At 36.6% G+C, this 24,594-nt stretch overlaps 1 protein-coding gene across 1 annotated transcript in view; it reads right to left on the bottom strand.

The window, feature by feature from the left end:
• The window catches only part of VWA8 (von Willebrand factor A domain containing 8), a 168,820-nt gene that overhangs the window by 43,237 nt on the left and 100,989 nt on the right, over window positions 1–24,594 (bottom strand). Inside the window, exons 26-34 of the mRNA XM_031056817.1 lie at window positions 20,059–20,167; window positions 18,972–19,110; window positions 17,045–17,247; window positions 10,012–10,128; window positions 9,470–9,534; window positions 9,245–9,370; window positions 8,505–8,614; window positions 6,308–6,462; window positions 4,374–4,575 (exon numbers count right to left, since the gene is read on the bottom strand). Coding sequence (XP_030912677.1) covers window positions 4,374–4,575; window positions 6,308–6,462; window positions 8,505–8,614; window positions 9,245–9,370; window positions 9,470–9,534; window positions 10,012–10,128; window positions 17,045–17,247; window positions 18,972–19,110; window positions 20,059–20,167 — 1,226 coding nt within the window. The remainder of the gene's footprint in view (window positions 1–4,373; window positions 4,576–6,307; window positions 6,463–8,504; window positions 8,615–9,244; window positions 9,371–9,469; window positions 9,535–10,011; window positions 10,129–17,044; window positions 17,248–18,971; window positions 19,111–20,058; window positions 20,168–24,594) is intronic.

Below are 24,594 nucleotides of genomic sequence, written 5' to 3' on the forward strand. Positions count from 1 at the left end.
ATATATATATATATATGTAAAATAAAATAATAATTCAAGCCTTCTGAACATGAAGTCAACATTCTCGTCTCTTGCCTCACCTGAAAACCCCTGTGACCACTGTCACAGGCAACAGACAGAAAATTATGCACCTGAACATGAGAAAAACTTCTACACTGTGATAGTGACTGATCACTGGAACTGGATGCCCAGAGAGATTGTAGAGTTTCCTTCCCTGGAGAGGAACTGTTTTGACCCAATCCTGAGTAACATACTTTAGAGGATCCTGCTGAGCAGGGAGATTGGATCAGATGACCTCAAGTTGTCCCTTCCAACCTTACCCATTCCATCGTTCTGTGACATGAAATAGTCCTGAGGATGACAAAATGGTCAGAACAGATGGGTTATAAGGACAAATGCAAAGACTTTTTTTCTTGTCTAAGCAGAGGGTTTTTTAAAAAAACAATCCAATCCTATTGAGAAGATTGTTATAAAGAGAGTGATATTATCCTGAGTGAGTGAAGGTGACATGAAGTATTCAGTTTTGTTTAGAGAAAGAAAAGATGGATACCATGAAAAGCTTTTCTTATACAAGGAGAACGAACCAATGCAATAGGCCAGTTGTTTGACAAACCTCAGTTAAGAAGAGACTACACGTGTCATCCTGTCCCTATATAAACAGGTGGACCAGGTGACGTGTCAAGGCTATTTTGGTAACATTGTGTTACACTACATGTTCCAGTTACTGTTATACTCACAGAGATACACGCTCAGTAATAGGGTGTTGTTTTATGTTCATCTATAGAAAGTGCTGAGAATCCAAGTAAATATTTGATCTCAAGTAGTCCCTCGTCTTTACAGTCTTGTTTTTAGAATAAACATTAATTCTTCTTTTCTGGATTTTGTCATGATCTCTTGTCTGAGTTTATATTTTGTGTCCATACATCTATTTGGCAGTCTCTGGGGAAATTATTACTTGTTATAATTTATTTTCAAAAATAATTATCATTTGGTTTACAGTTCCAATAAAACATACAGACAAATATTTCTTTGGTTATTGTTCCTGGAACAGCTTCACTAATACATATTGGAGCATGCTAGAGTTTGGCTGAGTACTTTGAATTATTAATAGAAATGGAAGGCTGTATGCCAGAACTGACCAGTTGTCCAAGAAGATGAGAAAGAAAATCTGATAGATACAGAAACAACATCAAAAATATAAAACAACTTCTCAAAGGCAACAGGAGACAGTAGTGCAAGAGTTTCAAGGGACGGACACATTGATTTCACATAGCAGGATGCCTTTGCTTCACTATACCATCTCCCAGGGAAGGATACAACTTTCATAGGTAAGTAACTACAGGTTTCCAAAACAGAAACAATGGAGCACAAATAGGACTAAGCAGCACTGAATTTCAAGAGACCAAGACTGTTAAGCAGCAATTGGTAGCAGGTGATGTGTATTCAATCAAATATTCTGTCAATTAGTGAGACTGAGGGGCAAACTCCAAAAGAAACAACAGTCCAGCAGAGAAGGTTGCAAAAACAGAATCTCAAATGGGCATCATAAGGGCTACTACCTTATTATTTCACCTTCCAAGTGAGCACAAAGACACATGCTTCTCTTTTCCTGTCTTCCCTTTTTCACTTGGAAATAGTTTCGATTTGTGCCATAACAATGGCAATACTAGGTCCCTCTAATCTAGTCTTCTGTCTCCAAGAGTAGTTAGGTGCTTGAAATGCGTAAGAACAGACAAGTGCACATGGTATTTTCTTCCAGCCACCAGCCAGTTCCAATCTAGGGGCTTCTTAAAATGAATGTACTGTCTATGTTTTGATATCTATGTATTTAGTTAACTTTCCAGGAGTTTGTCCAGTTTTCTTCTGGATCTGCATTTCAGCATTCACAACATCCTTTGGGAAGTGGTTTCACAGGTTAGTACTCTATGAAGAACTGTGTCTTGTTTGTTCCCATGAAGCTCCTAATAGCTTCATTAGCTGCTCCCTAACTCTGGTACTGAGTGCAAAACTGTTGGTTTTTTCCAAATCTCCATGCCATACATGTTTTTGTTGAACTCTACCATATGTCCCTCTCCTGATCTTGTCTTCACATGTTGGAGGGTTGGCCAATGCAATCTTGCTCATTCTTGTCTTTTTCTGAACTCATCCCAGTTCAGCCTTCACTCACCTTGAGACGGAGGACCAAAACTGAACAGTGTTAAGGACACATGGATTTGTACAACAGCACAAAGAGGTTCTCTGCTTTTTTCTGTTTCTTCCCTAGTAATTCTTAACATTTCAGTTGCTTTTTTCAAGTGCTACTGAGCTTTGAACTGCTATCTTAATGAAACCATCTATCGTGACAGCAAAATAATGCTTGTAAGATGTTCTCATAATCCCCACCTTTTTTTATGTAAAATTAGGATTTTTTCTTCCTCTACATATTCATCTATACCGAATCTCACCTGTTGTTTCTATTGCATCCAGAATTGTAGTCCTTCTCGTAATTCTCCAGGGTAAATCCTTCCTACCATGAATAATAACCACTATCATCAGCACTGTTACCTCAGTGTTAATTAATTTTATTTTTTTCATGACATGCTGAGTAGCACAGGTCGACACAGGATTTCCCTCATAGCTCCTCCACTAGAAAATCCAGCCATTAACTGATAAATGGAAATGTCTTGAAAAAGTCCTGAAAAGACTATGGAATAGAAAACCTAGAGTCTTGCTCAGGCCTATTTAACTGAATCCGTAAGGTTACATTAAACATGATTCAGTTAAAATTAGTCTTTATAATTCATAAATTAAAACATATTCAGAAAAGAAAAATCAATGATAACGATTTTCAGGGTATGAAATCTTTCAACTTAAACGGCCATAAAGCACTGTGAAAACCTCATACAATTTTCTATACAATTAAAACTATGAATCCCTATTCATAAATATATTTCATCACAGCTGAGAAAAAAATTAAACTGCTTGGTCAGACAGAAGCCAATTCTCAGACTGATAATATGCTCAGGTTACTGGTATCCTGGATTCATGAAGAATGTCCACTGGTTTTTAATCATAATAAACTAGCAATACAAGGTGTTGTATAGCAGAGCAACTTAAAAGCTTTTAGAAATAAAAGATCTTTTAGATCTTTGTCAAGATCTCAATTTAGGTATTATTTGGAAGCACTGAGGGAAGATACCTCTCTCACTCCCAAATTAGTAAACTAATTTTAACAAAAAGCTCAGAAGATTTATCCTCTAAAACATCTACTTCTGATTCAGATTTATTTTTTTTCTGTGAAAACCTGGAAAAAGTGACCCAGTGTGACCATTCTGCATTTTATAAAGTATGAGAAGATTACAGCCTGAAGTTGTATAATTAGTTCCAAGATTGTAACTCCAACTAATTTTATTAATTTTAATCTTTTTAAGAGGTAATCTTTCCTTCAGTTACAAAAGGAGGTAACTGAAGTTTTCTACCTTGTTAATATCCTTGACTTGGCTTCTTTAGTCAAGTAAATGTTTTATCCTCTTGGTAATAAATAAAAGGGTTTCTCCATACAGGGAAATTGATCTGTGTTAAATGAGGACAGGTAGATTAGATCATTCATTCTATTTGAGTTAATTTGGAATAAAATGTTTAGTCTGGGTCAGAGAGTTCACACGGGGACTAAATCAGGAATAGCTTCTTCTGCTGATGAAATCAAGCCATTCTACCATACACAAATATTTTGGGCATTTTCTTTTTTGATAGTAAACTTTGGAGATTCCTAAAGGTAATTAACGCAAAACTCACAAATGCTGTTATTTAGTACTAATTTGTATTTTCAATTATTGGCTGAAGAAGCTGAAGTTATAATGACAACAGAAAGCTTGTCATGGCAGCAATAAAAATGTCTGAAGATCTGTAATCTACACCTGCTTTATTAGTGTCAGAAGGGAGGATGGTTTTGTTGCATGTGAATGTTGTTCATGCAAGATTCTCTTGGACAGGAGAAGAACTAAACAGTCTGGGTCTCTTCAGTTTGGAGAGAAGGCAGGAGTGACTGAAGCTTGCCTAGTCATGAAGGTGATGGTTAAGGTGAATGCAGAGCTGTTACTCACTGAAGCCTGCAATGCTAGAATAAGGGGCACCTGATAAACCTTGTACTGGGTTTCCTCTGCAGACAGAGGGAAATCTACTGAGATATCCACAGTGTAGACACCCTGTTAATTCCTCAGAAGTATAATTCAGCATGCTAATAAGATTCAGATTGATTTTAAAAGTGCAACTACAGTCCTTCTCAAATGCTTGCTCTGTGACTATTTAAGAACATTCTGGAAAAATTAATGAGTGATAGCAGATTATGAAACAAAAAACAAGTGTGCTGCAGCACAGGTATATGAACCTCTTACCTTTTGGGTAAATGTCTTTCAGGGGCACATCTCCGGGTGCTAAAATTCGGACTATTTGATTAGAAGCCAATAAAGTAACACAATTGGTTTGTTTTGCAGCTCCTGTTTTCCTCTGGGCTCCATAATAAAGTGGATCAGAAGGAGAAGCACGTTTGTGACTCAGAGAGGAGTTTCTCTTCCAGCTATACACTTCACTGGGAGACTGCAAAAGAGAAGGTGTCTACTGAAGAAAACATCCCTATTATTAAATCTAAGAAAAAACACTTCTTGATAAGTTACACTTCTTATTTAATTTCCAATCAAATGTGGCTATTGTGGTTACTTCTTACGCTACTGCATGACAAGGAATGACCTGGATTATTTTGACATCAAAAACTCCTACAGGGAGTGAAAACCAGCAAACCATCTACATGACTTTAAGGCATCAAGATGCTCTGAAGATCTGAAGCTGAATTGACTTTTTTCCTTTTTACTTGAACCAGGAACAGAAAGCATTGAAATAACCGGATTTGGAATCAAGCTACGTAAAAAACTGTTAGGGTTCCACTAATATAGATAAATGCAAATAGATATTCAGTAATTGATTCAAAGATAAGCAGTAAGGCTGGGACTTAGCTCCAGGTTCAGAGATTGAAGTGTAGGTCTCTACATGAAAGCCAGTGGCTTCATCTCACACTATGGTTGAAAGAGTCTGGCAAAAAAATCATCTCCAAGGTCTCAGTGTTTGGTCAATTGAGCACTGCTATTGCAAGTCAGAGCTCAGATACCTTGCTCACACTAAACACCTACACCACCACCACTAAACACTGCATGTGAAATTTTGCCCCATCATTCTTACATCAACCCTTAACACTCCCTCTTTGAAATTCACATGGATATCTAAAACTATATATGAGGAAAGGTGGTACCACATTCTAAATCAGGCAGAGCCAAAAATGCTTCACCAGCCGCATTAGTATGTTCGTACTGAAGTGTGCAGCTTCTTTAGTACTCCCTCCTCTAGACAACCTCCCTTTTCCAGCAATAAAATCACATCTACTGTAAGTAATATGAACAGCTTGAATAAACCATCTGATAATATAAAACCAAACCAAGGAAAAATCAAAAGCTAATTGCAAAGACAGTCTTATTGACAAAAACATATTTTTGAATAATTTTGTATTGCAATGAATTTTCTTCTGTCATTTGGCTTATTCATGTGTGTTAACAGTTACACTTTATAATTTGCCCCAATTTATCAAACAAACATGACATACAATTATTTATTCCATGATCACTACCCTTTTTATGTACCATTAGGTGGCAAATATTAAAAAAGTCCAAAGAATTAAACACACTGCTTGTATTTTCTCTGAGTTTGCCTTTACTCTTTGCAACAGCTCTAGACTGCTAAGTTTCACTTTCTTTTCTGGTCCTTTTCCAACTGTGTCATGGCAGTGAGCACACTTACATATAGTAGTTACACACAGCTACATTATTCAGTAGTGAAGGGGCTTTATAGTTTTGCTATAATTTTCTGTATTGTTTTTTTCTTTTTCCTTGACGTAGTCTTGCTACCTGCTGCACATTGGACAAGAAGTTTACACTGAACAGTTCAAAATTGTATGGATATCCTTTTTCTCAGAGGTTATGCTTAATTAAAAAACTGTAAAAACATGTGATTTAGAAAATATTACTGTAGCCAGCACTGTTCAGAGCTTACTAAAAATGTATTTTGTCTGTGCTAGACATTGTATTGCCCCATTTCTTATTACCTAAAAAACCACCTACATGCTTCTAGATTAGACTACCATAACAAACGGTGTACACTACATGAATTTCTTCCTTGCTGTCATACCCTTCTTTTTCCAAATCGTTTAGTAAACAGGTACTTAACGGGTTACAGAATAAATGAGACTGTATTATTTCATTGTACAATAATGCTGAGTATTTACCAGGAGGTCAGGGAAACCAATGACAATAGTAGCATAATTATGCTCATCTGAGAAGATCCTGTTGGGGGAGCTGATCTTTTGTCCCACAGCTGCACTGAGGTTTTCTGAAGATAGCTGGTCAGTTGAAACTGCATGAGGCACACACAATTCTGACACTAAACAGGAAAATTCAACAAAATAAAAGTCATTAAATCCAGATGTGCAATAGGAAATGATATTAACTGTAAGAGTGCTGAGCACTGAACATTGGCTATTACTTTGAGTATAAAATTACTAAAAACCAGATCTGATTATACGATACTATAACACAGAGGAGAAGGAAATAATCCTATTTTGGTAAAGTCAAGTACTTAAAATCAGGAAATACTAGCTTTATAGTTGCTTATACCACTTAATTTTGCCCTCTACTGTACAAATGAGGCAGGAAGCCTATGGAATATAACAGAACAGCATGTGATCCCATTGAAAATTGTTATAATGCAAATGCACCAGAAGGCAAAACATAGGTTTGCACAGGTAAGTGTCAATGTGACATTTCTTGGTGACTCTCTTGCTGTTTTGTAATTTAAATAATGTTATTTGTAATTTGTAATGCATTTCTGTTGAATAATGGTTTGGTTTTCTTTGTCTTTAAGCTAAGAAAAGCTGAGTTTTATCCTGTGCATCTGTGAAAGCCTTTAACCTTGCCTCAAATTACCAACATAGTCTAACAGAACCTGCTATCTTTAGTTCTGCACTGTTTCCACTTTGATGAGCACAAGACTATCTTGTTTACATGGCAGTGGGAGAAAATCTTTCCTCCCTCAAAGGATAAATAGTCTGGGTCAGCACTAAACCCACACTAGTCTACCTTTTTTTAGCTCTCCTGCCACAGATTCTGCCTCAAAGAACAAGAACAGACTGAAGATGTTACATTTGGGGTTCACTGGATGATTTGGAAAAAGGTGGACAGGGGATATGATAACGTTTCAGATTGGAAGAGGAGAAACAAGATAACGAAGCATAAAAATAGCACAGAAAGCATGCAACAATAAACTGCCCACAAATAGTTTGAGACTGGAAATTATAATAACATTTCTATCCATCTGAGGTATGATACTCCAGAATGGTTTCTAAATAAGGTAGTAAGAGGAAGGAAACTACTGTGCTCTGATAGCACTTGATAAGTTGGTAGAGTAAACTGTACAAGAGTTAAAAAGGATTCTGGATATTTAGGCTATGGTTAGTTTTTGGTATCCACCTGGTTGCTGTTTATGTAAATGAAGCCCTTTTATTTGTCAATAACATTTGCTTATACCATGTTTACACTGTGTTAATCTCATTTTTCTTATTTATGCTAGCCACAATAACCAAAACAAAACTTGTTCCTTCTTTACGAGATATAAAGTGGTTTCTCTGTTTCCTCTGTCTCTCTGATATGTAATGACCAAAACCTATGAACCTATGTTAGATGGGATGCACATATACTTCCAGTCTTATTAAACCCCCAAGCACAATAAAGATTTTGTGCACCGCAATCAAATGTTCAGGGTTGAAAATGTTATCAGATTTGAAGATAGACAGATCTTACCAGGCAGAATGATGACCATTGCAGATTTCTGCCTTACTGTGTAACTAAGACATGCCTCAATGCCTAGCACCATCTGGGAGTTTTACTGATCAAATTCCCCCCATCTTTTAACACAGGTGTGATGGCCCCAATGGCCTCCTGCACACTATCAACAGAACCACAGAAACTGTGACCTCTGCTCTGTTTTAACAGTAGCTGGTTTGTATTTTTCTAAGGGCTGGGAAATGTTTTCTACCTCATCTGAATGTGAGTAGCAGACCTGCAACAGCCTACAGCCTGGAATCATTAGTGTATTTGTTCCCTTCATTTCCTGTTCTAATACCTGCCTAGTCATCTTTCTTCCTTTTCTATTCTATGTGCTTGCCTGTTTGCTGAAAGTCCATGACTGAGGGTCTTGAATGCTCGAATGAAACAAAAATGCTTTATTCAAACCACTTGAAGTTTGAGCATGGAATGTGCCATGCCTTGAGAAAAGCTGTTATTATTAACCAAATATGATAAGGGGGCAAAAACAGAACACAAGAGATGGTTACTCAGATCTTTAAAGAGTCTTGTTTGTGCAGCTGCAAACAGAAATGACAAAAAGAACAAAAAAAAAAAGGAATTAGTGAAGCTTGCATTCAGTACCTGTTGTTAAGCCAAATCCCATATCAGCTGGCTCTTCACTCAATGCATGCAGCTGGCAAACCTCACTGCCTTGAGCTTCCATATGGGCATGCTTGGTTAAAAGAAATTTCCTGTAAAAGATACACATTTGTAATAATTCCTGATTAAACTTGTCACTCTAAACAAGGACTCCTATCTTCTGAAACAGAGAACACATCCTACATTTATATAAACAAGGTTATCAACACCTTTTGCTAAAACCAAATATAATTTCCCAAACATCTGTGAGATAGGAAAGGGTAAGCCAGCAAATAGCAGATTTGTCTTCTGGCAACTATTTACACACTTTCATTTGACGTGCATTTATAAAAATGAGACAGCAGAGTAACGTTTCTTTCATGTGACCATGAAAGTAAAGGAAGCAGGCACTAACTCTGGACTACATGTCTGTATTTCCAGAGATAGGTCCACCAACATTCTCATTTCTAAAGATCAATATCACCTTAGTAAAATTAATATTAACACACATATGATCAAAGCTAGTTTAGACTTCCAGAGGCTGGAATATCCTCTTCATTTCCTACTCTAAAAGTCTATTTGCATTTTCACCACAGCAAATCTGCATCTTAAACACCAACCTTTTAAGTCCAGCCAGTTTCACAAAGAGAAAAAAACAAGTGTGAGACCAGAAGTGAAACTCCTGTACACAAATGAGACACAAACAAGAAATAATGCCATTGAGAAAACTAGGCGGAACTAACTTATTTGTCTCGTTTTCCACCAAGAGCCACCGGTCTTCAGCCACCAGGAAAACAGATTTCAGACTGATTGGAAGTGAGATGGTGTGAGTTTGACCCTCCAATACATCCAGTACAATAAGGTGGTTTCTATAAAATTGGAAGCCAAGAAAAGAATAATCAGTTAGGGATATACACAAGGAGATCTGATTTAAAGCAATTTAATATAAGGATATAATTTACTCTTACCCTGTTTCTTTGTAGAACACCAGCCAGTTTTTGTGTGAAAACTCTCGGCACATTTTGTAGCTGCTCTGTATAAACATACATCATAGGACAATCAGTGTTTGTTAGATTTGTTCCAGTGAGTTTCCCTGACTCCTCTGAAAGTGTACTATTTTTTTTTCATTTATTTAGAAGAATCCACAGCTTTAATTACCTCTCAAAATGCTATCTAGCTTGCCTTGTTCCGAGTCATAAATTGTATCATAATTGCGTTCATTATGTTGGACATAATTCATTGTAACAAAATATTCCATTATTTCCAGTTCCAGCCCTAAAAAGGGATATTTTAAAGACATGTATCTTCAGAAAATTTATTTATATTTTTTATGTCACTAGTCCATAACAATGCTATTTTATGTGTAAGACATTTAGACATACATAAGAGTAAACAATTAAATAAATGCTTGGGCTGTAAAACAAGGAAAAACTTATTGATCCTGTTTTTCCAATACTGACATTTGCTTTTAAAAAAACTTAGTATAATAGGGGCAGGTGCTATTCCTCACCTTCTCTTCCTTGTTTCTCCACCAAGATGTTCTTTTAGGAGAGTCTTGAGTATCTGGCAAGAGCAAAAGTCGGCGAAGGGCACCGTTGCTTGTATCCAGCAACAACACAACATTGCTCTGAAAATGAAAAGCAGATCCATGTTCATCTCAGTCTTGTTTAAGAGACTGCAACAAATCTATCTGAAGCACTTTTGCAATTTGAGCCACTTATGGCATTTTGAAAAGATGATTAAGATTTTGTTGCAAAATGTAAGCTGGATTTTCTTGGTTCATTTCAAAGTTCATAGAGAAACTGAAGAGGTTAAGTACATGCAAGGGCTGGAATGATACTACTGTTTTTCCACAGCATTTTATCTATACATCTCACATTCACTTCTGCATAACATCTAGGAACTGGATTAGTATGGCTTACATGTCTATGATGCAGCTACAGATAAGAGACATACCAATTAGTTCTGTCAAGTCACTAAAATACCTCATTTCAGTTTTTATGCTTAAGTCCCACTGAAGGTGACAAACTGGTGAAAGAAGAAATGGCTTAGTACTTTCTCTCGAAGTTCATACTTCTGATACTGTGGAGCCTGTGGATATTAAATATCCCAGGATGTGACAATCCTTCTGTGACCTGCACTCTCTGACAGCTTATAGTGTCAGAGGTGGGACAGCTGTTGGAGGACAGCAGGATGACTCAAAAGGATGGAGACCAGAAGCAGATGGGATGGTGCAAATCTCCATCACATGAAAAATGGTGTGCTAAATTTTGAACTTCAGATTTCTCATTTGTTACTTGATGCCTAAGGGTCACACATGCTATCAAATGATGGGGGCTTTTTAAACATTTCTTTTTGCAATGCACTATAGCTGCTCCTAATGTGTTTAACTAAGAATTCAAGACAATAAGCATTCAGGGCCAGTCTTAACTGCATCAAATGAAATTCAAAAGGTACAAATGAATAAGTTAATTAAGCCTTGGGCTCAATTTTTTGTTTGCCATTCAAGCAAACGTTCACTTCTGCAAGGACATTAGGTTCTGCAAGGACTTACTAAAAGTAAACTGCCTACGTACAACATGTGCAATAACACACAATAGACGTTAAGGAAGTAAAACGTAAATTCCCACGAATTCCCCTAAATAAAACAAATATGAACAATCTGAGTCACAGCAGTTTTGTTCTCTTTGGGTACTCTTCATACTTTCACTAGAAATATTTGTGAGAGTTAGCTTTAATAATGACAGTAATTTGAAGCTAAATATGGTAACGTATTTAAAATATTATCATGTTATTTGGAGCATTTGGGAATTTCAGTTCAAGTTCAATATTTCTAAAAAAAGAAGCTTGCTTATGTATTACAAACTAAAATTACAGAAATGTGATTCAGGAAAAAAAAATAGGACACTTGCTTGGGATTTTGGTTTTCTGCCATATTTCATTTATAGAATTCTGAAACAGCATTAGCCTTCCACGTGAGATAAAGAACACATACGAATCAATTACATTCTTCCACTTAGTGTTAAATTTATGAGAGCAGTGGGTAGTATAAAAAGCTTCTCTACTCCACCCCTTTTGATGTTAATGGCTTCCTTCTGTGCTAAGTGACTGATGTATATTCTGTCTGTGTTTAAGAATAGATTTTTGCGTCACTTGTGAACACATCCAAGAGCAGCTCTGGCAACTCTTCAAGTGGGCTGGGAGAAGATGTTGGTGTGCAATTCCGCTCTGTTTGTTCTTGACTGGGAGAAAAGTAACCTTTGGGTGACCTCCCGACCCCAGTGTCTGGAATTCCAAACTCTGGACAGACGCAATAACCAATCTTGTGAAGTGGTGTGCCTTTATTTTTAGTTACTGCAAAGTTTCCCTTTCCTTACTGCTGTTTTTATTTTAGCCAGCATTTTCCTCTAAAAAGTTCTTAAACCAAACAGGACTGTGACTTCATTTTGCTGGTATGGGAAGTTGTTCCTTATGGTTTTGCAGAAGAGGGGAGAGCTCGGGAAAGTTTCAGAGTGGCACAGTGCAAATAACTCAGTTTAATGTTCTTGTATTCTTCTCCCCAAACTTTTTGATCTGTTCTGCCCTCAATGCTCATCTCCTCAGCAAGCAAGCTTGCACACACAGTCTGCTTCAGGCTGAGGCTGATCCTTAGCTTGGCAGGGTAACCATACATCCTCTCGCCTCCTGTCCCACCTTTTCTATTAGAGCTACTCAAGGATCACTTGAGTGATAGAAACATTACAATCCTGACACTGTAAATAATAGGAACAGATACAAACATTAACACACTGTTCATCAGGTTCAATTGGAAAAAGTCTGTGCAAAAATTTATGGCTTGGGGCTCAAACCATCACATTTCAGAGGCAGGGAAATGTTTGCAAGTAGATTACTGGTATTCTAATTAATGCAAGTGCTGTCTTTCAGATTATTTGGGAGACTTGAGATTTCAGTGAACTGAAAACAACAAGCAGTGGTATAAGCTTTGTGCTTATGGAAAATGAGCATTCTCCCATTCTACAGAAGGTGCACACATTTCTCTGTAAGCAGACCTTTACTATGAGGTGTACTCATAGAAAAGTCTTATATAATATTAAAAAAAAAGAACCAGTTTTTGAAGAAAATAAGAAAATACACCTTTTGTTCTGAAGACATGCATCAAAATATCATGGGGACTAGAGATTACAGGAGTAACTATGTTATTGGTACTGTCATGTTCAGACCCTCACTTGTGCTACAGGCCAGATCACAAACTGCTAAAAGAAGTCTTGTTTTAAAAAATGGATGCCATCTCCTACATGTGAGTGAGGTGGATCTCTGTGTCAGTTTCTGTGCCACAGACTCTCTCACTCCCTTGTTATCAGAGAGCTTTGACAGAACTGCAGCAGCACGTGGGACAGGGAAAAGCATTTCCTTCCCCCCCACCCCACTTCCTGACCAAGAAAGATAAAAGCAGAGTTAAAGGATGCCAGCAGGACACTGCCTGAACAAAGCTTGTTGTGCTCCCTGAGGTAGCCTGTAGGTTACTCTGTTTGTCCAGTTGTGGCCTTTCAACACAGTAAAGAGCTTGTAAAAAATCCTGGAAGTGTGCTGTTAATTTATGAGCAAATCAATTCTCCATGTGCAGTTTGCTCCTAAAACCCCATATAAAATCATGCATAAAAGTTATCAAAACTCTTTTGTGTCTGTACTTGTTCTCATTCTGAGCAGTAGATGTGAGAGATGCAGAAAGAAAAGTGCATACAGAGGGCACAAAGCTCTAGCAGGAAATAAGAGTAGGCCCTGAAGTACTTGCAGGGAGGACAGATGGCAGAGGCATTGCTGCTTTGAAAAGATGAATGCAATTCCCATCTTACAGAGTTACTTGAGATTTCTGCAGAGTCCTTTCAAAGTCTATGAGTTTACTCTGAACAAAAAGATAGAGTCAAAAAAGCTTGCACTCACTGAGACCAATGGCCACCATGAGGAATAAAATCATCTACCCTTTCTTCCAAGAAGATATAAATGTGGCTTAAAATCAGATAAATCTCCCACTTGTGCCATTAAGCTAAATCCCTGAGGAGTTTACTTTCAGCAAATTTTTACTTAAAAGGACAGGAAGAAATGGTGATTTTTCATTTTATTTTACTGGAGGGCTCTACTGAATCTAGATGGATGTTATCTGGGAACAAGATAAAACCCACAAGCTTATTTGAAGAGCCACAATATAATAATTTCATCTTTTCCAATAAGGTTATCATCAATTTAAAATCACTCTTTTTTTATAACTTAATCAGAAACATTAATCTCCAAAGACCTTTATTAAAAGAAAAACATTGAAAAAGCTGCTTTTGGTACTGTCTAATTAATGGATGATATTGATTATTATGAAATAGCAGGTGTCAAGTGGCCACTTTATTTAATAGATGCAAGTTATTTTTTTTACAAATATTGCTAATACTTCTTAGTCTTTTTGCAACTAAACACAGATGAATCTCTAAAGCATCAAAATGTGTTATTTATATTATTTGTTTTTCTTGTTTTGTTTGATGCACCGTGGCACAACTAGCTAACTCTTGTAGCCTTGCTCGAAATGCAGATGTGCCACTAATCTACTTTTCTTAACATGTGAATGCTGCAAGTTCTGAGTTTATGCCTGCCCATGATCTTAGACCACCTAAAATGTAGGCACCTTGACTATATGTCAAGCCTCTTTCCGTAGCCAGTGGAAAGAGAGAGGAACTTCCAGAGGGCAATTAAACATATTCTACTTGAACTGAGAAGAAATGCTCTTCAGGAAACCTCTGTTCTCACAGCAAATGCAGAAGGTACTTGGATGATTCTCTTAGGCCATATGCTTACCTGCTAACATCAATAATAATGGATTAAATTTCATACACAGCAACATCCCCCTCATTTCACAGGTGCACAGAGCACATGGTTTTTCCATGGCTCCACTGTAGGAAGAGTTAGGAATAAAACCTAAGCTCTATGTATAAAAATTACACTGCTTGAGAATCCCTCTTGTGATTCAGTGGGAACTAGTGATCTCAACACTTGAACCCCAACATAAGGAAGGACAGCAGTTGTTGTGAAGACTACAACAGCAGCACTCATCTAACCTTTGTTTTGATGGCTCACTTAAAAAGCACCCCAAATAAACTGCCAATGTAGTACATGGATATGAGCATGCAATATACAAGAGAATAATCTTCCTTCTTTTTTTTTGTTTTCTAAGTTGCTTAAGTTCTCAAGAAGTCTAAAATTACTTCCGAATGGTGTCCTAAGAATAGGACTTTTTGCAAACGAGTTTGTAATTAAATGAAACGTATTTTCACAAACAGTGAATAAGGTCCGCCTTAATGGTAAAAATATGTCAAAAGTTCTGAGATAATGCAAAACATTCAGAATGTTTTAATTCTGTACTATTTTCCAGTGTAAAACAAGCTTATTTACAGACAGGATGTATTCACCTGTAGCACTTGCCAAGAAAGGCAAGTCTGAAACTGGCAATATTTAAGCTTTGTTAGAGAAAAACATGAGGTTATAGCATGACTGAAGTCATCTGGAAAGGGACACTGAACTACCATAATCTCCCCATGCCACAAATTTTATTTCAGAGTCTGAAAAATATATCTATCATACCATCACTAAAAGGTATATTCCATGAAGACAGCCAAAACCAGACTCTGAGATAAATACCTAACACTTCACAGAAGAACCTTCATTTCTGACATCAGATGCTACTGTTATTTGGTAAAAAACAAAATGGTAGGAATTTTGGAGATTTGGAATGCAAAGAATATTGCTGGCTTTATATTAAAAAGTGTGAGACATTCTAAACATTTTTAGATACAAGACAGACTGCCATCTGTTTTAGTTTCCTGCATCAACTTCTCCAAAGGAAGCCAAGAATTATTTAGAACCAAAAAAATGTGCTATGTGCACCTCAAAATAGCCCAAGTGGTATTTCTATAACCGTTCAACAAGCAGGTAACCTCAGAATCATACTGTTTCTAGTTTGCATTGGAAAGTATCCAATAGGCAGCTGCACCTGCATAGGCAGTTCCACCAAAGGCAGAAGAATTGTGTTTCTCATAAGGCACTGAGCTTAACAGCAGCATCTGACACCAGAAAGTGGCAGGAACACTTGACAAATATTGCTGGAACAACAGCATTGCAGAAACACTAGAAATGACTGAAAACTGTTAACACCTCAACTCAATGTAGGAAAAATTCTTCTAGGTTGAAGCCTCTCACCTACTGAAACATTGACAGAAGAAATTCAAAGAAAGGAAAAAAAAAGCCAACAATAATGACTGATTTAATGCCCATGTCAAACCACAGTGAGTGCTAGGTAGCCTAATAAACTATTTTTAATCTTAAAAAATGAACAGTAGCAGCAGGTTGCCTCTTCCCACTACTGGGCAAAGAAATTTTGAATTGGAAATGTTACAATCAGCTCACAGATAGTAAGGGAAAGTGTAAAGTATGCAATAGTTGTCTTTAAAAAAGCATTCAAGTCAAACCAACCCTTTTATAGTAACTTCTTTGAGCTAGGTTTAATAAGCTTTCGGAGGTCTATAATACACCCAAGATAGCTCGGCTATCTTGGTGGCATAAAAATCAGCAGGATGGCTTCTGTTACAGTGTTGGAGACAAAAAGGTTTAATAAAAGGCAAAATAACAAACAGAGAAAAACTGAGCTAGGCGCAGGAGGTTTTTGCTCCTGGTAAAACACCTTACAAAAGCAATTAGCTTCTTTGTTCTCTTCTTTTTCTACTAAATTGCCCAGGCGGGACTTTTTGGCTCTTGTTCAATTAGCTATCCTTAAGTTTGAGGTGAAGTCCCCTAGACCTATGAAGTGGCTTTTTCACCTAATTGAAAAGAAAAACTTCTAGGCTTCTTTCCTTTTTGAGAGAACAAAGGATAGTTTTGTCACTCTGTCAATACAATACACATTCCTATACAATACTGAAATTGTTAGTGGTTCTCAATTTGCATTGTGGATGTCAAGGCTTAGTTAGTCTTCCTTCTAGTCTCAACACTTCACAGGTTAGAGAAGAAATACAAGGATTTGCAAAACTAATATGGAGCAAATACAAGCAACAATTTACTTGGTGACTCAGAAAATGTCTCTTTTATATACTAGTTGAAAAGTAAAAGGGGGACAAGATTGGAGCAGAACTTAAGTTCACATAAAACACTTTATCTGAACTTAAGTTTTTTGCAAACATATGTTGTTTGACTGAGAGTCCTGAACTTGACCCACTCTCCCTCTTTCTCCCATAAGTCCAATCTCCCTCTCTCAGTAAGAGAAGATAAGCAGGTAAACTCACCTTCAAGAATGGAAAAGGACATTGTCCAGCTAAAGAGTGCAAGAGGAAAATCTCCATTTAAAAACTAAAGCTGAAGGCAACTCTCAAGCTACAAGTACAGTAAAAGAGAGAACGTTCGGCAGGAGGTAGCCTTGTCCAGTCTATAGAGGTGGAGTCCCCAGTGACATACCCTCACGACACTACTTCGCTCATGACTAAACATTTAGCTGGAATTTAATTTTTTTTTACCTCCTCTTCATGTAGAACCACTTGACCTTTAAGTGGATTTCCCAGTGGTGCTGCAGTCACAAAAGGTTGCCAGACACTTCCAACTGTTCTTGGGAAGAGGTCATAAAGATCCACAAAGTATCCAGTCTTACCAGAAATGTTCATAAAGTACAAGGAAACAGGATTGCATGTAGTAACATAAAGAATATTTTTATGTTCATCTTCTGAAATAAGAAAACAAAATAGTGAAAGGCTATTGACGTTGTGCATTTTTCTTCTGGAAATAGATGTCATAAACTTGGCAGATGATATAGCAAAAAGTACTGAAAAATTACCACTGTTGACAAGGGAGATAAAGAGAAATGATCTCTTGATATTAACTAAATGTTAACAGGCAGAATCTTGCCACAACACCATTAACTCTAAACAAGTAGTCCAAGACATATTTGTGTAGGCATGATTGCAGTGTCAGCCAGCTGCTAGTATGTTACTCTGATTTTGCTGGTTTATAATCTTCTTTCTTCTTCTTTCTCTATCCTATCCTATCCTCCCTTTAAATTAATGTATTTAATAATTAAACATCGTACATTGTACAAACAATCTACAGAACTTTTCACATAAACCACCTTCCTGAATAATTTCAGACAATTCTTGAAACCAATAAAAAGCTACCTAATTTCTGTTACACTTCCATGAAAGCCTGCTAATGTATTTCTAAATTGGACTGCAAATAGAAAGAGCAGCATTCCAGTATTGATCATTAAAGATCTGTACATAATACATAATAATGTCTAGACTGATGCCTTGAAATGGCTACCTAGAACAGAGGCTAGACAGAGTTAGAGAATAAAGCAGATATTTATTAAAGACCTTTAACAGATCCACCTTGGGCAGCGCAAAAGCCTCGCAGAGGCCACACCCAAGATGGACAATGGTCATGAGTTCTTCAGGCAGATACATTTTGTCTATTTGCATATCAGAGGTTAATTGTCCAATTACAGCTTCAGGGAATGAAGTCATATTCCACCAGTTTGCTCCTTGCCATATACTTTTATTTATACTTTTCAGGGCCTGAGGCTGTGAGGGTGGCCTTGGTTCCAGGCCTGGAAGGCTTGTTGTTTTGTCTGACCAAAACGGGAAGAGAGCTTCCTAACACTCCGTATGGAGTTCAGAGTTATCCACTAATGCAGTACAGGATCTGAAAATTATAAAAGCTAAAAACTTTAAGCATCAAGACATGCTTAACAATGAACCCTAAAAACATTTATGAATATTCCCAATGGTGCAATTCCCTATGGGACATAAGCTGTAGAGGTAACTAAGGCAGGTTTGGTCCTGTGAGAAACACTCAGCATGAGCACAGAAAAACACAAAAAAACCCACAGCACTCTCCAAGTTAAAATATTTCTATTAAAACTGAATTGAGAGAGGAAAAGTCAAAGAATTGTTTTTGTCAAGTAATGCAGTGTTGAATACACAAATTTAACAAACTTGCAGTTTTGTGGCTGTGTTCTACTTAATTTACACATCTTTCTCTTAGCTTGAGAAAGATGCATATCCTTACAATGACCACACTGACTCAGTGAAATTATGCACCAATTTCAGTGGATTATTTTTGTATTTCACCCACTATTAAAAAAGAAAGTGGAAAAAGGTAATTTTTTTTCCTATAGTTCACTCCCATACTCTATATTTTTAATTCTCACATTACAATTCCTAGTATTATTTCTATACTCTACTGCAGGCATATCTAGAAATATACACTACTGTAAATGCACTGGAGTGTTAGTACACTTGAAATCCCTCATATTGCCCTTTTATATTCTGCCACTGACTATTGGCAAGCACTTAAGAAGTCAACAGCCCAGTCCTTCCTCATCTCCAGGACATCTCACCTCTTTGTAACATTGCAGATCATTACAAAAGTCAGCAGCTTTTCTTACTGTACCTTTTGTTACCGTGACGTCACAAACTAAATTAATTTCATCTAGAGGCAGTGTCCAAAAAGCAAGTTCTTCTGTGAAACTGATGGATCTGGCTTCATGTCGTTCCAGTGGAAAGCCTTGAATATTTAAGTACACAGGGCCCTAAAACAAATAATAACCATGAGGGCTTCCTAAAACATTCCACTCCCCATTCTTTATGAAAATACAGAAGTCTTCTTAATGCTGTAATACTATTAACAATAAAAACTCACTAAATAATTTTATATTTATTACTAAACAAATTAAAGGGAAAAGGAAACGTTGTTTATATAAACTCTCTGAATGTCCACACTACCATTTCCTTTATGGTATAGAAACCTCGTGCCTCTCCTCTTTAGTCTTTTCATGGTTTGGAACCATTATCACTTAGTAGCATCAGGAGATAGCATGTACAGATGAAACACAGTTTATACAAGGAAAATACCAGAATATTTCTGTTTCAAAGAAATTATATGGCAATTTCTTATTATATAAAGTTTAAATCTCACCCATACAGCACATTAGCAGTACAGGTTTTTCCTTACTCACTGGAGTAATAATTACTGAAGTTAAGCCAAGAACTCAGAGCTGAAAAGGACTTAGAAACTTTGGCTGCAGATCAAATGGTACCAAAGGTTCAGATTCAAACTTGTCAGTGCCAAAGACCTGTAAGACTTCAGCAGCAGGCAAAACAGAAACAGAAAGCAGCCTTCTTTTCAGTCACTGATCATAGCCAAAAATTGAGATCTGGGGCCTGTAACTGGCCACCCCAAACATCCAAGACAGCTACAAAGTTTCTTCAGGTAAGGTATTTTCAATATCCTTATAAATACTTCTTTTCAAGAACTTCTGGCCAAGCTTACTGGTTTTCAAGCACATCTTCCACTGTGACAGCTAGGTATATGAAAATGGTAATTTTTCTAGTCAGTGTAAAAACTCCAAGAACAAGCGACAAGGACCATGCCTTGTACACAATCTTTTTCCTAAAGAAATTAATAACATTTTAGACTTGTCACAACCCAATAAATAAAACCAGTATTATATGAATAAAAAATAATTTAAAAGACAAACCTTTACTTCTATTTTTTTAGTTTCTGATGGACACAGCATTTTCTTTTGCGCATTTCCTGGCTGATCAACTTTCCAGTAGCCCATAAACTTATGATCTGGTAATGGCAGTCTGTCAAATAATGTAGGAACAAATGAATTTTTACATTTATTAACCAGTATGTGATATGGAATAATAATTTAGACAACTGCATTTTTCCAACAAAATATATCTGAAGACTCTCTTGCAGAAAGTGTTTTCTTGCTAAAATATTTTATTCCTTTTTACATTTTAAATCACAAAAATGTTAGCCTTCTGGATTACTAATATAGACACGATCTAAGCAGTATCATAAGAGAAGAAGCAATGTATAATATGGCCTCAAAAGGAAAAGTTTTCCAGTCTGAATTATGTGAGCTATATCCAAACCATCTCTTGCTTTGCTTTATTTGGATCAGGTTGTGCCAGCACCCCTTAAAGGGACTTCTGTCAGTAGGTCACTCTTCTAAAAGACCAGCAGAATAACCACAGTAAGCTCTGTGGCTCATTAACCATGAAAGAAAAATTATTTCTGTTTATTTTACCACTGCTCACATGAAAAAAGGCAAAGGAATACAGACATGAGAGTATTCCATTCCTTCTGGCCAGTACAACTTACAGAAAGGATAGGGACATCTTCAAAAGTGACATTTGCTTGCCTTGATCTAATTTCCTCATTTCTGTATCTTTTATCTAAGAAAGAAATATGTGGACCAAAGCAAAATTCATTTATACAGGAAAAGAAAATGCTGATGTGTGACAATCTAGCATCACAGCAAAATACAGACAGTGCAATTTCTCTTTCTTTCCCCTGAAGTGATTTACAGCCTCTGAAAGCAGTTTGACTTCATTAATTGGCACAGATACCTTCAAGCTAATGAACTTATCACTTTTGGCTTCTTTTTTTTGGGACCAGTCACTCCTAAAGAGACGTCCTATCAAAACAGCATTCTGTGTTACATGCTGTTGCAAATTACTGCACAGCTACAGGACTTGGCAAGAGAATAGAAGACATTCCTTCTCCCAGTTTCTATAAATATCTTCAAAGCCTATTTTAAGGAAGTTCTCTCAGACTGTTTGTTAAAAGTATCTGCTTGGTCTCTTCTGTCCTATCTGATGATGCTTGTTCCTAGTCTTACAATTATTTTCCCTCTCCTCACCAACCAACCTGGCACTTTTAGAAATTAGAGGATTCTTTAATTTCTTCTCTATATTATTTTCAGAATAAGAAGGGATCCCAAATAAAAAAAAATCCCAAATTAAAATATCATTTGGACTATATATAAAACTTAGAGAATTTTAGTTTTATTTTATTTTTCCCATAAGAACTTATGGGAAAAGTCAGGGGATGAATACAGATATCCCTTAATTTTTGCTACTCATTCAGGAAAGATGTCTTAACATTTCTTAATGATATATTGATACCAAACCTCAAGCAACCAGAAGCCAGAAGTCGCGAGCATAAACTCAGCCTCCATCACCATTCTGTGTTTGCAGCATATGCCAAGGCAGTCAGACAGCCAAAGACACTGTTTTGCAAACAGAAAATGGTTTGGATGCTATTGATCACTGGTGCTCACAGATAAATAAATGGCCAGCTGCCAGCAATGTGCCATTGGGGCATGTAATGAGGAAAGAGTATCTCATTAATTCCCTCTCTTAGTCAAAGAACCAGGAGAGTCTTCATGGACTGTTTGTTGCCTGACTAAAAATATCAATAGATACCAGTGTTTGCAGAGTGATTAATTTTGCATTTTTCCTCACTTCATTCTGCATTTTTCCGTTCTTACAACTAGCTAGTGTAGCCAAAATTCTTCCCAAATGAAGAAGAGAAATTAGGCCAGATTAAAAAAAGAAAATAAAACTAAAAATCCCCAAGGTTGTGTTTTTACATGGCAAATGACAACATTTAACACCATTACGGAAAAACATTCATGATGCAGTATTTCAACATATACAAAATTCTTAGATACATTTATTCATGCAACCAGAAAAACAGGCAAACAGTCAAGCCACTAGACTAAATGTCAGTTTAGATATCTATGAAATAGAATTTTACTTCAGGCTTCCATTTGAGTTTCTAAATGATTTGTTGGCAAAGCATTGTTTATGTCTTGAGCCACAAGCAGTCTTGTGTGCAAAAAAACCCTGGAGACTTCTTTTTGCTCTATGACTCTGAATAACATAATCTCTGATATGACAATAATCAGCAATAGTTATTTCCCATTAGCTCAGTGGAACATCAGCTCTCACAAGGATTTGGACTTTAGTTTTGATTCCTTACATATTATTCCCATGGACAACATCCTAGAAATCAAGAACTTTATTAATGATCATGAATAGCTATTAAAATTTGAAACAAAACATATGTTAATAACCACCTCTAAGCAGATACCCTGCTTTTTATAGCAACAGAATTACAGATTGCATTCCCAAACAAACATTTCCACTCTCTTTCAGCTTTCTGGAGATTTTCTTTGCTAATAGTTCCTCTCTTCCCTCAGGAAAACTTATTTCTACTTTCTCCTAGATTTTTGAGGTTCTGTTCTCCTCCCTGTTTCTGAATGATTTCGTTTCTCTGAGGCAGCAAAGCTAGTCATCATAAATAGCAAAGAGGAGGGAAATGTAGATCTGAATTTCAGAATAATACAGAAAGCAGAGTTCACAATACAAAGCTCTTTGTCAAGAGTAATAGGGATCTCATTCTTCCAGGGCCTGACAATTTCTTTTTTCTTTGCTGTCCCACTGCTCTTTCGTGTAAATCTGGTCTAAGAAAGACTAAGAGTATTGAAGAAGCTGGTGGCATTAAGGTCTTACAATCAGTCTACTGAATGAGTTTCAGGAGGGAGTGAGGGTGCAGAACAACTGGAACAATATATCCACACTAAAAATGTGTATACATCTTAACAGCCTTCCCCTAGTGAATACATATGATACACATCAACTAAGGAAACTACCTTGTTTTCCCAGGACTTATAACAAGCATATTTTGAAAATAACTTGAAGTGACAGAACTAGTAAAACTTCACTAGATGCTCCTGCCACAGTGTTGTATTGCAAATTAATTAACCAAATAGCATTTATATAAAAGACAGATAGAAAACAATGGAAATGTCAACACTGGCAAAAATCTGTAAGGCAAAGAGATCTGATAGGTATAAAAAGTGCAGTGGCTGAGTAAGAATGGTACTAAAACTTCACTGGTCTCTCCAACCTGGGGTGTACAGAGAAATCCATGATTTTTGCCTTTGTCAAAAGATGGAAAGAGTTTCTAGAACAGAAAAGCTACAGGCAGACTGCATTAATCTTGTAAGAAATCCAAGATTTAAGAGCAATTTCTAAGGAATTATTCCTGATTAGTTCTTTGATTATGGATGTGTCAAAGCCTGTTGCTTTAGGAAAATTCAAAATTGTTTTCCTGTTTATTCACCATTAATTTGAGATCCTGGTTTTCTACATGATTATTGCTGTCCATGAAATGTATATATAGGCTGGCTTCAGAAAAGTGATTGCACGAGACCTACAGTTGATGGGGCAATTCTACAAGAAATTACTATTTAGCCTGAATTTCTGCATGCACAGACATCAAAGGGAAAATGATCTGTCAAAACATAATGCTCTTGTGCTGCTAGAAAACTTTTCAAAGTGACACCTATAGAACACAATTTCTTTCCATTTTATATTTTTGATTTAAGAAAATAAATTCATTTTGGGGTGTTAAAAAAAAAAGATCAAACAAAAAAAACCTAAATCACCAAACAACTGTGTTAAAAAGTCAACAGAACCTGCTTATAAAGTTTTCTGTTTAGCTTTCAGAGAACATACTACAAGATGGATATGAATGTTGTAAAAGTGCAGCTCCACTGAAAGCAAATTCTTCACGGCCAGGCACCATATTAGTACAGCTGTGGAGATGAACTATGACATACAACAAAGCTGCTTAATATATGATCTTGTAAACCAGCTCAGTGCTGGCACAGAATGTATTATTCAAGGCCTCCAGTAACAGCCTGTGCTCCATCTAGCTGAAAAGATTTCCATCCCACGTAACCTTTTTGGACTCAAGTAAGATACAGCTTGAAATCAGGAAAATTCCTTGCCAACCAGTTCTCCATAATTTATCCAAACATATTTTGATTTGAAGACATTCAGTAGACATTCTGAAGTAGACATTCAGAACAGCTGTATGTTAAAAGTCCTGTTCCCTGACAATTCCCCTTCCTCAGCTGGCCCTGCAACACACAGGGTTGACAACAGACATGTATGATAGGAGACATACCCAACAATTAACTACAGATTACCAGGGGAAAAAAAGCCACATGAAAGAACAGTCTCAAAACAAAAACAAAGCTATTAAAATGTACATATTTACATGACATATAAAAAACCCAGTTCATATAAAACAAATATTGAATTTATAGGAAGCTCCTGAAAGTGAATAGTGACAGGAGGAAAAATATGGAATGGCAATTTCATCAAGGATAAATGTCAGAATTAGGATTAAAGGCTGTTTTACCTAG

Source organism: Geospiza fortis, unplaced genomic scaffold (genome assembly GCF_000277835.1).
Source record: "Geospiza fortis unplaced genomic scaffold, GeoFor_1.0 scaffold194, whole genome shotgun sequence".
Taxonomy (NCBI): domain Eukaryota; kingdom Metazoa; phylum Chordata; class Aves; order Passeriformes; family Thraupidae; genus Geospiza; species Geospiza fortis.